Genomic DNA, 12,187 nt, shown 5'->3' with positions numbered 1-12,187 from the left:
ACAAGTTATTTTGTGCATGCCAGCTGGCTGTCAATCCAATTGGGCTAGGGGAGCTAGCCAGATACGCGACGACGGCTTCGGAAGTGTTCTGCTCAGCCCTGGTTTTCACCTGCCATCACTTTTCACAAATTTTGTGCGCAGCAATGTAATTGTCTCATTCCTTCTGGTCTGATCCGAATTCACCCTCATCGACCATATTCACAGGTCCCGTTTCCATGTCGTTAACCATTTCGTAACGATATGTTTGTATCGAGCAGAGCTAGAAATGATACACCATGGGTGACGACAGTATTGGCCATATGTTCTCTGTTATCATTGATAACGGCATCGAATCGAGTGGGACTGAATTCGAGAAATACCGTTCCAGCACCTTATGTCTTTCCGGCAACGGACCAGTGGTAAGAGCTGTTTTTCCTACTGGAAATGATGATGAAGACATTGACCAAAGCAATAGGGATGGCAATGATGGACCTTGGTCTACCTTTGCTTTACAGATAGGGACCCCTCCACAGACGATCAAAGTTCAGATCTCGACTTCGGCGAGCCAACTGTTCGCCGTAACTCCCGAAGGCTGTACATCCGGAGATTCTCTTGACTGTAAAAAGTTGAGGGGAGAGTTCTTCAACTACAACGAGTCGTCTACCTACTCCCCGAATCTCGTCAACAGATCGAGTAGCATATATGGTTTGGGTCTCGAGTCAAGTCTTGGATACACCGGTCGGGGCAGATTTGGGTTCGATGATATTACATTAGGTTGGCAAGGAGGTGGGGGTCCTGTGATCAGAAATCACACTGTAGCAGGAATAGCCACCAAGGAATTTTTTATGGGATTGCTGGGCCTTACCCCTCGGGCAACAAACTTTACAAATTACAACAACCCATTTCCTAGTATTATGCAGAGCCTCCGGAATCAAACGTTGATACCAAGTTCTAGTTGGGGCTACACAGCAGGGAATCAGTATCGTAAGTCTTCTAGTTTATGTTCTCTTTTGATTGTTATTTATACGTTCCCCATTGTTAACACCAACGGTGTTGTTAGGGCTGAACAAGGTGTCGGGGAGCTTAACATTGGGCGGATACGACAGTTCCAAATTTATACCGAATAACGTTTCATTCCCTATTAGTGGCGGTGACGAGCTCGTTCTCCAGCTCCAAAGAATTACAACTAATAACAGTGTATCCTTACTCTCGAACTCGATAATGACGACTCTTGACTCGACAGTTCCGCACATCTGGTTACCGAACTCAACATGTGAACTATTCGAAAGTGCATTTGGACTTGTGTGGAATGAAACTTTAAATCTATATTTATTAAATGATACGCAGCACAGAGCACTAGAGACGCAAAATCCGACCATAACTTTTACGGTTAGCCCTGTCGGATCGGATTCTACAGTGGATATCTCGTTACCATATTCCACCTTTGATCTCATCTCTTCCGCCCCGATTACTCCGATAGCAACTCGATATTTCCCGCTCAGACGCGCAAACAACGAGTCACAGTACCTGATTGGGCGAACCTTTTTCCAAGAAGCATATATCATTGCTGACTTCGAGCGAAAAAACTTTTCTGTATCGCAATGCAATTGGACTCCAAATCAAGTTCAAAAAATTGTCACCATTTTGCCTCCGTCAGATACGACAGGAACGACATCAGAAGGTGGCAAGATCTCAAAGAGTGTTATATCTGGCATAGCCGCTGGCGGAGCTGCCCTAATCATCATTTCTTGTATTTTACTAGAGTTTTACTATCTCAAACCGCGAAGAAAACAGAAAGCGATTGCCGAATTAGAGGCCAGTGGCACAATAAATCCAACAAACGACCCAGATGTCATCAAACCCGAGCTCTACGGCTCGACTATCAGCCCTACGGATCCGAAATTTGAAGTAGACGCCAAGAAGTATGATCCGCCAGTTGAAATAGGTGGACACAACCCGATTTTCGAGATGCCCGCTCGAGAAGAAGTCGCGATTGAAATGTCAAACAACGTCAATCGTCAATTTTCCGCACGAGGGTACAGAAAGAATAAGAAGAAGGCTAGAAATGAAAGTGTTTCTGATATCGTCAGTCCTGAATCTCCGGTAGTTGGGTGGAGCCAACTTAGGAGAACGATGACTCCGGCTATCAGTCCTGCGACGGATTTCATTGGTACTGATACGGCGACGGAAACAAATCTTTCGTGGGCAAGCTCGCCAGAACCAACGTTTTCGACACCTTTGATGGGGAGTTTGACGCCTTTGCCACCTGGAACGCCGGTGAGAACGAGATCACCTCAGTAGACTTTTTTTGTTTCGTGGAGAGACACCGAAGGTGCTATATTTTGGTTTGTGTATGACTGATCTGGAATCTCGATTGCTTTTTTTGCATCGCTGTATATACTTTCAAGATCTAGTCACTATTCTTGAAATTCTGGATGTTCTAATGGTACTGTTTGTTTAAATATACTATTTTTTTGTTAACAAGGCCCAACACTGCTTCCTAGCCCCTTGCTCATACCACCATCGAATTACCTCAACCTATAATTTCAAAATATTCTTCATGTAACCGAGGCTATGATTCAATTTCAAACATAAAGATGAAGACAAAATAGGCGACCTGCAAGGCACACTTCGATGCTTATCGGGAGCTCAACATATTACGCTGCGGTGCCAGTACCCCGCAATATGCACGAATATTTCGCAGCCCACCTCTCAAACCGGGCGTTATCACGAGTCTGGAGCCTTGTCGATTACACACATCAACATGTTTGTTTTCCAAGACACTCAACTTAGGTTCTTTGATCGCTTTACTTCAGTTCTTCTGCATGCGGATTATCTTCAGATTTTGTCGCTACAACTCCGACTGACATGCGAGGTCTTCCAAGTCGTTGGCGGTCCCAACGACCACGGGCAGTCTCACCATGAGCTTCGGATTCTCGATCGGTGATGGCGTAATGCTCACCAAACTAGTTTGGCAAACAGTCGAAGGGACTCGAAAGGCTTGTGGCGAATACAGCGAAATGACGAGAGAGGCTCGTTCCCTTGGTCAAGTCTTCGAAAGACTTCGCGGCGAGATCGCCTCGCCAGAATCTGCACTTCATCGGGCAAAGGACGAGAGGAAGCGCGAGCTTAGCAAGATCCTGCGAAGAGCCCAAAGATTGCTGGAAGATATCGAAGATGCTATCGTGAAATATAATGGGTTGAGTACAGAGGGGGGAGGTGCCGGGAAGCTGATGCAGAAGATTCGGTTCGGAAATGGCAAGGCAAGAGATTTGGATAGTGTTAGGCTCAAGATGGCCACTTATACCGCTTCAATCACGATAAATCTCAACTTACTTTCCTCGGAAGGTCAAGGCAGGATTGAAAATCAAGTTGAATCACTTGGAGGTGATCTTCGTGGCATCCGCGAATCGGTTAACTATATAACTGCCAAGCTCTCTGCGAGAACTGAAGAAGGCAGTGTCTGGACAAGCTACGCCGATGACGATAAGATGTTCTGGAGACGTCTTCGCCGGGGTCTCTATCAGGAAGGCTATACCGACCGAGAATTAAGGAAGCATGAGAAGTTGATCATGGCTTATATCAATGAGCTGGGTGAGCGAGGTATGTTGGATGCAGAAGCTAGTGAACCGCAAGAGAAGTCGTTGTCCTCATCCGACAGTGATTCGGTCTCAAGTGAATCGCTTGAGAAAAAGAGAGAAGAATCAAACATTGTCGAAGATCTCACCGATAGTAGTGTATTGAAAGCAGACCTTACTGAATCTGAGAGTGAGCTTCCTTCTACTTCTAAAAGCCACCCTTCGTCACGTCGAGTTCATGTGGAAGATGTTGCGAAAGGAAATTCCACTTCTGTCGAGTCCAATCCGGAGACAACAGTTTCCGAAGCTAAGTCACTGCAACAGCAAACTAGTCGTCGACTACACAGTCCCTTACCAAGTTCAACTCCAAAGATCTCGCAGGAAAACTCCACAGAAACGCAACGTCATCACGTCGTGGATGAAAAGATTCAGCGTGACGAAAGCGGCCCTCAAAACCATAACTTGAACTCGGCAAGAACAGGTCGAGCGGATACTCCCGGCCCAGGTCATTCGATATCCGTCAATTTACCTGCAAAGTCTGTTAGTATACCAGAAAGAGATAAAAGTGCTATGATTTCTTCTCTGAAACCCGGTCCGTCCAGCAAAAGAGAAGGGAAGAAAAGATCATCTGGACAACGCAGATCAAATCGTCGAACTACGACAAACAAAACGGAGTCAGAAAAGTCGAAAACAGGCAGCACTTCATCTCAACCTTTCGGTTCATCCAGCCATGCAGCTGATGAAATTATACCTCTTGAGAGAGAGAGAAGAGTCTATAGTTTGCAAGGTTCAGCAAGACAAGGAGAGAAGGTTGGAGAGTCTAGTACGATTAACAAACCACCGCAGACATCCTCGCCAGTTGCAAGCAAAAAAGCTTCCCCAACTTCGTCGCCTTCTCCACCACTTCCAGGAAGCCAAGTCGCCTGCTTGCGTGGTTACTTAAACCCTCTACAGGAGCTTACTATGGCTGAAAGTTACTTAAACTCCATCAAATTATTTGGTTGTAATAGTTTAGTTCCGTTGAGCGAGATGATGGCAGAAGCACATTATACTTCGTGCTTCTCGTGCGCATCTCAGCCAAAGACTGGCGCCAAACGAGAACATCCGGTTCACTATAACGTACATCCGTGGGAGACAACACAATTGGTGCTCAGTCATGAAGGCAGTTACTTCGAAGATTCGAAGCTCACCCTCTGGCTTCATGCGACTATGTGCAGATCGTATGGCTCAATATCGCCTTGGGCTAACGTGACGAGAAGACTTGTTTATGCATCGCATGTGCTTCAAATCACCATCGGGAAGCTCAATTGCAAACCAGACCCGGACTTGTCGTCTACAGACTGTCTCATCAATCAAAGCTATTGGAATATATACTTGACCTACTGTGTGGAATTAAGGGATGAACTTTACGAATGTGCATTGAAGGAAGATAACAGTATCAACCAGACCGTGGCACACTCATCTGAAGGATCCAATGGAATTGATACTTTCTGTCTTTACCTTGCGAAAGGTGTAGCCGAATCTAAGTCCGTGAATTATACTATGGATGTGGGTGTTACAGTTTACCAGATGTTGAATTTGATATTCGAGATAGATTGTGTGTTTGGGTGGGACTGTTTCGCCATGTCAGGAGAATTAATCAATCAGATTTTTCTTTCATCTTATCATTCTCTAACGAGATCTCGGTTTCTACAGAGTCCAGAATTCCAACGATGGTTGTGTTCAACGAAAGCCGCACGTTACGCACGACAACCCCCGAATCTGATGTCAAAAGCATCCACGGCAGAGCGAATGGAATACGAATCATTTCAATCCCAGACTGCGAGCAGCTTTAGTCAGTCGACAGCTTACTCAGGCGGCGACTCATATCCTCCTCCTTCACCTGGGGCTCAAAGATATCAGAAGTTTGATCTTTCCAAGGAAACTCTCCGCTGGGCAAATAATGAAAGTCATGAAAGCCTTGAAGCTCGAGCAAAAACGATTGAGGCATGGGATACTCTGAGAGGTAAAGGGTACAACAACACCTCGTCTGCCTTCCGTCGTTAGTTGGAACTCTTTCCACCATGGTTCTTAACAACAGTCATTTAGCACCGGGAACATATTTCTAAACCCCCCCCCCTTTCTCCTCACCGGGATTTGGTACACAACCTTTCAAAATGCCGCTCAACAGCAGACATCTGTAGATTTGGATTGGACCAACCTCTCATAAATTCTTTCAACGTGAAGAAACGAGCGTCCAGAATTCGAGTATAGTCTATGAAGGGTGTCATATGGGTTGGTTATATATACGACCCAAAGATCAGGGCGGACCCTCTTTCTCTACAACATTGATTGGGTTCGACTGTTGAACTTAACGCTCTCGCATATATAATCACATGTATATATCATAGTTCTTTGCAGGCATGTTTAAGTCGGATGGAGAATCAGTTTCACATCAAGAGGTCAATCCCATAAGATGCAAGCTTACACAAATTGAGTTTAAACAGAGTCATTACCCATCTGGAATAATTGATAGATAGGCAAAATTCTGGGAAGAAATAGTAATTAGATGGTCTTTTCACAAGAATATATATTGCTTCGATAGAAGTGGCGAACATCGATGTTCCGCCCCGTTCCTTTTTCTATCACCCGCCATCTACAACGTCATCTTTATTATCACAGAAGTCAGAATCTCACGCTATTCTCTGCTTTAGTTTGACTAATTTACGTTTTCTACACCGACTATTTTGTGTAAATCAAATAAAAATACATCGGAGAAGCAGTGGGGTATTTGAATATTACTTTGGACAGCTTGCTCTGCAACAGAAAAGTCAAAATAGGGGAAGAACACCCAGGAGTGATTTAACTTGTAGCATCACACATTCGTTAGCCATTTTATGTAACTTGAATGGAAAAAATTGGAAACAAACAATTTTAAATCTTAATATACGGTGTATTGTCATAACATTATATGCTTGTTATCAGAAAACTCTAGGATCGGTATTTTACTGTTAAGGTATTTTTTTTGATCTTGTTTCTAGCTACCCACCCCGTAGTGTAAAGCTATCAGCAACCTAGATGTTTCCAAGGTTAAATTTTTGTTGATTCCAAATTACCGTTATAACAAGCCACTATTAGCAGCCTCAAAATGGCTATTACACCACGTCATACTTAGGAATCCTGACGATGAAACACCCCAGCAATGTCCAGTAAAAACACCGAGAATAAGCAACGAAAATCGCCTCGCTCACAGGGCTACTGGTTAATTATTTAATTAAAATATTAATCAACAAAACAAAAGTTTATTAATCTTAAAAGTCTTTTATTCTGTAACTATATTGGGTGTAGTTTAGAACAGCTATTCCCGATCACAGTTCATGAAAGATTGCATCGAATTAGACACCCACGAAAGCGAGACATTCCCCTCAAGTAGAGAGAATATGAATATTAATAGAAAGTTCAGAGCGTCGGCTTTATTTTTCGGCTTGATATTGTGAATTCTGCCTTTTTCATTTCAAGTGACAATGCTGCTACATTTTTCTAAGTGAGGTTGATTAAACGTGTTGCCATCGACATTTAGAACTAGTTATATCACAATAGTTCAGTAATCAATCAAATTCTTTTTCATTTGAAAATTTGAAAAATATATAACTTCCACAACGTCTTGTGAAGCCATATTAAAGAGCGTGTATAATGAAAATCCAAAATATCAAACCGCTATACCCTCGAAAAAATCTCCCCTCCACCATTACAACCCCGCTCAAGGCCTCATCTCAATATTCCACCCACCATCCTCCTCACCCCTCTCTAATACCCCTTAATTATACCCTCCCCGTCCATCCTCCTCCTCATCATCATCCCCCCGCTTATTCTTGCCACCCTTATTATACCCTCCCCGTCCATCCTCTTCCTCATCATCGTTATCGCCGTGGAGAGTGTTGATTCCCTTGTTGAAATTCACAGGCGCGGAAGGATGGTAGTTATCCTCGTCTTCGGAGGAAGAGGAGGGACCATTGTAGCCTCCGCGACTGAAGCGAATGCTTTGCTTTGAGAAAGTAGTTGGTGCCATTGTTTTTTCGCGCGGTTGATTTGTTGATTTGGGGTGTGTTATTGTTTGGTTGTGTCTGTGGAGGAGTTAATTGCGGAGCTGGAAGTGGATTGAGAATGTGTTTACTGGGAGAGTGAAGGTGGTGATGCTTGAGTTTTGTAGTAGTATTTGTTTGGTTGATTTGAGGTGTTGTTGTGATCCTGTGGAGATGTTAGGAGAGAAATTGGGAGTTGTAGGACGGTGGTCTTACTAGGAAATTGGAGGTGATTTTGCTTGCGGTTTTGTAAGACTCTTTGCTTGTGTATTATGATAGTGGTTTGTCAAGTTCTGATTCTCTAAATTCCTGCGGATTTCAACATCTACTTATACCCTTTCCCCCTCTCGGTGACTGCTTTCATTCATTGTGTTCAACTCAGTCACTTGTTGCATATACTCACTCTCTCCTTCCACATGGACAAAGAATTGTGCGATTCCAGGCAGTTATAAAGCTCACCGGTTAGAGAAAGCGCTCTTTCACAGTCACCATCGTCCTTGTTACAACATCTAGTTGGTCTGCCAAACGATTCATTGGACCAAGCAGTATTTTCAACTCTTTGAAGAACTCCAATCCCCAATTATAAATCATAAGCTCACTTGTCAAGGAATCTCTCGAGGCATAATTGAAGGCATATCGTTCTGTCAGCGACGCCGAAGAATTCTTGATCATAATCACTGTCACCGGATCCCTAAAATATATCATAACCAGATTTTCAATGGGTCTTAACGATGGAAATCGTATCGGTGTGCAGGTTAGTCGCTCAAGAACCGAAGACCGGTCGCACTTCTCCTTGTTGCAACATCCAGTTGGTAAGTTGGAGTATTGGTTGGATCAAGTAGAGTTTCCAATGCCAGACCCAATTGTGGAGGAGATATCTACGCAACCACTCGAGGCATACTTCATGGCTTTCACTTCTGAGGATGACGCTGACGCATAGCTGATCATGAACATCGATTTACTGTCACAAGATCCTCCCTATTCGTTGACTCCAAAGGACGAAAGCCACTTCGGCATGTGGAATAGCCGCTCAAAAACAGCAATCCTAACACTCAACGAATCTTCCTCCAAAGATTCGGGGATGTGGTGACTATCTTAGGGCCATGAAACAAAGCATCGTAGACTCATACGATATCTTGGGGCTCTTTTGTGGGCAGTTCAGACGGCGTATTGTCTATGACAACAGGAGGCGTCTCGAAGATTGGGAGCCAACTAATTAGGGGAACTCAACCCTTCAAACGCGTTGGTTGAATTCTTATGGCGCGTATTTGGAGCCTGGACAACAACCCCCAAGAACGAAACTCCAACTTACAACCAACAAGCAATCGAGAAGACATGACAATTCAAGAAAGATTTTACAATTTGAAGGTCACCAAGCCACCACAAAGTCATATGTGAGCACACTTGATTTACACTGGCTTCATTCCACAAGCCGCACTAATCCCATATATTTATGCTATCAAATCACATTTCCTATTCTCATTTCCTGATCCCAATCCTAATAACCCACTCCAAACCCAACTCCAAACACCAACCTCAAAACTCAACAACCCACAAACCTACTTCTTCCCAACAACCTTAGCCAACCCCTCCCCCTCCTTCCTGACAACCTTCCGCGGCAAAACCTCCACCTTCTTACTCAGAAGCGCCCTAAGCTCCGGACTGATAACCTTGGGTTTCTGTTCCTCAAGTTCTCGTCCAGCAGATGCTTCAGCACCTGGACTTGCTTTACCCTTTCCTTTATCGGGACTCTGCTTTCCCTTACCCGCATCTTCCGGCGGTGGCGAAGTGGAAGATGAAGCGCCGTTGTTGGTAGATCCGGAAGTGACGGTATCAGTACCACTCGTACTTGCTGTAGCACCTTCAGCAGATTTCGTGGGTGATTTAGGTGCCTCGACTTTTCGCTGCCGTAATTTCGGAGCTGGGAAGTTGGATTTCTTGTCGATGGCTTCGACGGTTCTCTGGAATCTACGGAATAGTGCTTCTGCACGGATGAGCGTAGATTCTAAATCAATTGTCGTAGATAGTTCGTTGACTGTCAAAAATCAGTATTTCAACAACAAACTAAATCCGGCAGAGGCACATACCATATTTCAGAACCTCATCAAAATGCTTCAGATGTTCCATAATAACACCCCTATGCTTCTCCAAAATCGCAAGCGCAAAAAATAGATGGAAGTTACTAGACAGATAATCCGTCCACAACGTCTCCCATAGTCTCAAGATATCGAACCACTCGAATTCGCGCTTATACCATACAAGTAACATTCTGAAGAAGAAGAAGAAATTCGTGGAATCGGCGGATTGAAGGTGGAGATAAAGCTTTGGATCCATGAGCTGTACAAGGTGGTCCAGAGTGAGAAGCTGATTGCGCATGCCAGATTGATCGCGGAGGAAGTTACGTTCCATGCGCTCCATAAAATGCTGGAATCCCCAGAAAGCAACGGCGTCGTCTTGCATGACTGCGTAGATGGGGGCGAGGAGGTCGGACATTCCTTGGACGTAGCCAAGATCGCGGTTGTATTCGTTATAGGTTAGAAGCATATCTTTCATCTGTTCGAGGTGAACATTTGTTCCCACATCTGCAAATGGTGAAGAAGGATCTGGGTGAGCAGTATCCTCTCCAGCAAAAATGGGGACATTGCGATCGGTTCTGTGTACATCTTTCTCTACAGCGTTGACCCCAAGGAATGGGACACGTTAGCTAATTTGTACTCTGTCAGGGGGTTTGAGCAGGATGGTATACCTATTCGACCCTTTTGTTCTCGCCACCATTCTCCTTCCTCTCCTTCACCACCAAGATCTATCAAGCGATCCCACCATGCGCCCTTAAGCTTGACATATTCATCTCTCAGACTCGCGAGCTCAGCTATTCGGTCGTCTGAAGTCGAATCCCATTCATAAACACCGAGCAAGAAAAGCCATGCTTCTTTCCTAACGCCATCATCCGCATCTAGTCCACCATGAAATATTCGTTCCTTGACTTCCTCGACCGTGACCGATAATCTCCCAGTTCTTGGATCAAAAAAGCTTTTCCACTCTTTTAGAGTTACTGTCTTCCGTTGCTCTTTCAGACTAAGTCCAGCAATCTCAGTATCGAGCAATTCAAATTCCCCGACATCAGTCTCCTCCATTTCCAGGACATCTCTCGCCGTCCATATCCGGTTATTGCGATCACGCTCTCCTTGTTCCGCAATTCCCATAGCCCACCTCGCAAGATAAATCCTCGCACTATCAAACTCCTCCTGGATAGTTTGCACCTCAGGATTCTTAAGCAACCTCCTCATTTGCGGTGGCACGTTTTTGTTCTCCGCTACGCTCTCGGCTGTACGTCTCGTAAACGTCGTGACTTTACTGAATTTCTCCATCAAATTCCATCCCGCCTCTTTCACAAACTTAGTGACCGGATCCATACCTCCATCTCTTCCACCTCTCGAACTAGATCCAGCAGCGCCGCTAACATTTGCACCACTCTGGCTCCCTCGTCTCACCACAGCAGCGGTCACTGGCTTCGAAAACCCCTCTTTATCCTCAAGACTCGGTTCGACCAGGTATATATTAGGTTCCGCACCACTCCTCTCAATCTCAACATATCTCTTTAGCCACCTCAAAACCTCATCGCCGCCCCAGAACATCGATCCATCCGCCCCAAACGGATCAAAATGCTCTCTTGTCCTCCTCTTCTTCTGCAAAATCGTACTTTGACATTCCGAGTCGTGGAAGAAGAGCGCCGGAAAACTGTCGCCCGCACGGCTATTTATAATAACACTGCCAAACCACCAACCCAAGCTAGGCGGGCGAACAAGAAGACTGTAAATGGCGGAGACGGGAATGGCAAAGGCATAATGGCCGCTGGACCCGGAGTGCGAGGTAGAAGTAGGAGGTGGAGGAACGAGGTAGGATTGTCTCGGTGGGGAGTCTCCGTCGGATAAGTCGACCTTGACATATGTATTAAGCGCATCTCCAAGAGAGGATTCCGGCAGCCATGCTAGGAGGAGGGAGGAGGCGGCCTTGTTGCGCGCGGTTGCTGTGGAAGACGACGATGTAGGTCTAGAATCGGGCGCGGGTTTTTGTTGTAAAAGAGCGATGTAGCCGGGTATATTGTCTTTCGCAGACGGGGTGGGATGGATATAGACCTGAATTAGAAGATGTTGTCAGTACCTCCATTTTCCAACCACGTAACCCGGTCATTGAATTACCTTGCTCTTCGAAAACAATAATTTAACTCCCCTCCCACTGCTCATATGCGTGACTGTATTGTAGTCGCCCTCCTCATCGTCGCTGAGTGCGTAAAAGCTATTCGACGGCGAGACCGGTCTTGGATTTGATGTTGTAGGTTCTGTGGATTTCGCAGCTTCTCCCCCGCTGGCGGGGTTCTTTGATTTCGTCATAGTCGCTATTCGGAAATATGCGTTTGACCGATATATTCCTAACGATACTGCTTCGGTCGAATAATGTGCTGGAAGCTCTAGTGAGTAGAGCTTTTTAACTGAGACCTCAGGTCATCTTGTAGGTACTTCAACTGGTGGTAGTGAACTTGTTCTTGTGGTCGCGGGGCCGGGCGGCTTG

General features: G+C 45.2%; 4 protein-coding genes across 4 annotated transcripts; 2 read left to right on the top strand and 2 right to left on the bottom strand.

Annotated features, from left to right (window-relative positions):
* Positions 1–275: 275 nt before the first annotated feature.
* On the top strand, positions 276–5,603 carry GLAREA_01002 (Acid protease; the record flags this gene model as incomplete). Its single annotated transcript, XM_008085760.1, has 3 exons — positions 276–963; positions 1,040–2,256; positions 2,865–5,603. The coding sequence occupies 3 exons, from the start codon at positions 276–278 to the stop codon at positions 5,601–5,603; spliced, it is 4,644 nt and encodes a 1,547-aa protein (XP_008083951.1).
* A 1,750-nt stretch (positions 5,604–7,353) lies between these two features.
* GLAREA_01001 (uncharacterized protein) lies at positions 7,354–7,605 on the bottom strand (the record flags this gene model as incomplete). Its single annotated transcript, XM_008085759.1, has 1 exon — positions 7,354–7,605. The coding sequence occupies one exon, from the start codon at positions 7,603–7,605 to the stop codon at positions 7,354–7,356; it is 252 nt and encodes an 83-aa protein (XP_008083950.1).
* A 731-nt stretch (positions 7,606–8,336) lies between these two features.
* GLAREA_01000 (uncharacterized protein) lies at positions 8,337–8,558 on the top strand (the record flags this gene model as incomplete). Its single annotated transcript, XM_008085758.1, has 1 exon — positions 8,337–8,558. One exon carries the CDS (start codon positions 8,337–8,339, stop codon positions 8,556–8,558), a length of 222 nt encoding a protein of 73 aa, XP_008083949.1.
* Positions 8,559–9,177: 619 nt separating this feature from the next.
* GLAREA_00999 (Ypt/Rab-GAP of gyp1p) lies at positions 9,178–12,009 on the bottom strand (the record flags this gene model as incomplete). The annotated part of the gene is made up of 4 exons (XM_008085757.1): positions 9,178–9,653; positions 9,706–10,287; positions 10,365–11,754; positions 11,818–12,009. The coding sequence occupies 4 exons, from the start codon at positions 12,007–12,009 to the stop codon at positions 9,178–9,180; spliced, it is 2,640 nt and encodes an 879-aa protein (XP_008083948.1).
* Positions 12,010–12,187: the final 178 nt, after the last annotated feature.

Source organism: Glarea lozoyensis (assembly GCF_000409485.1).
Source record: "Glarea lozoyensis ATCC 20868 chromosome Unknown GLAREA3, whole genome shotgun sequence".
In the NCBI taxonomy this organism is placed as follows: Eukaryota; Fungi; Ascomycota; class Leotiomycetes; order Helotiales; family Helotiaceae; genus Glarea; species Glarea lozoyensis.
This window is presented reverse-complemented; position numbering and strand designations above follow the sequence as displayed.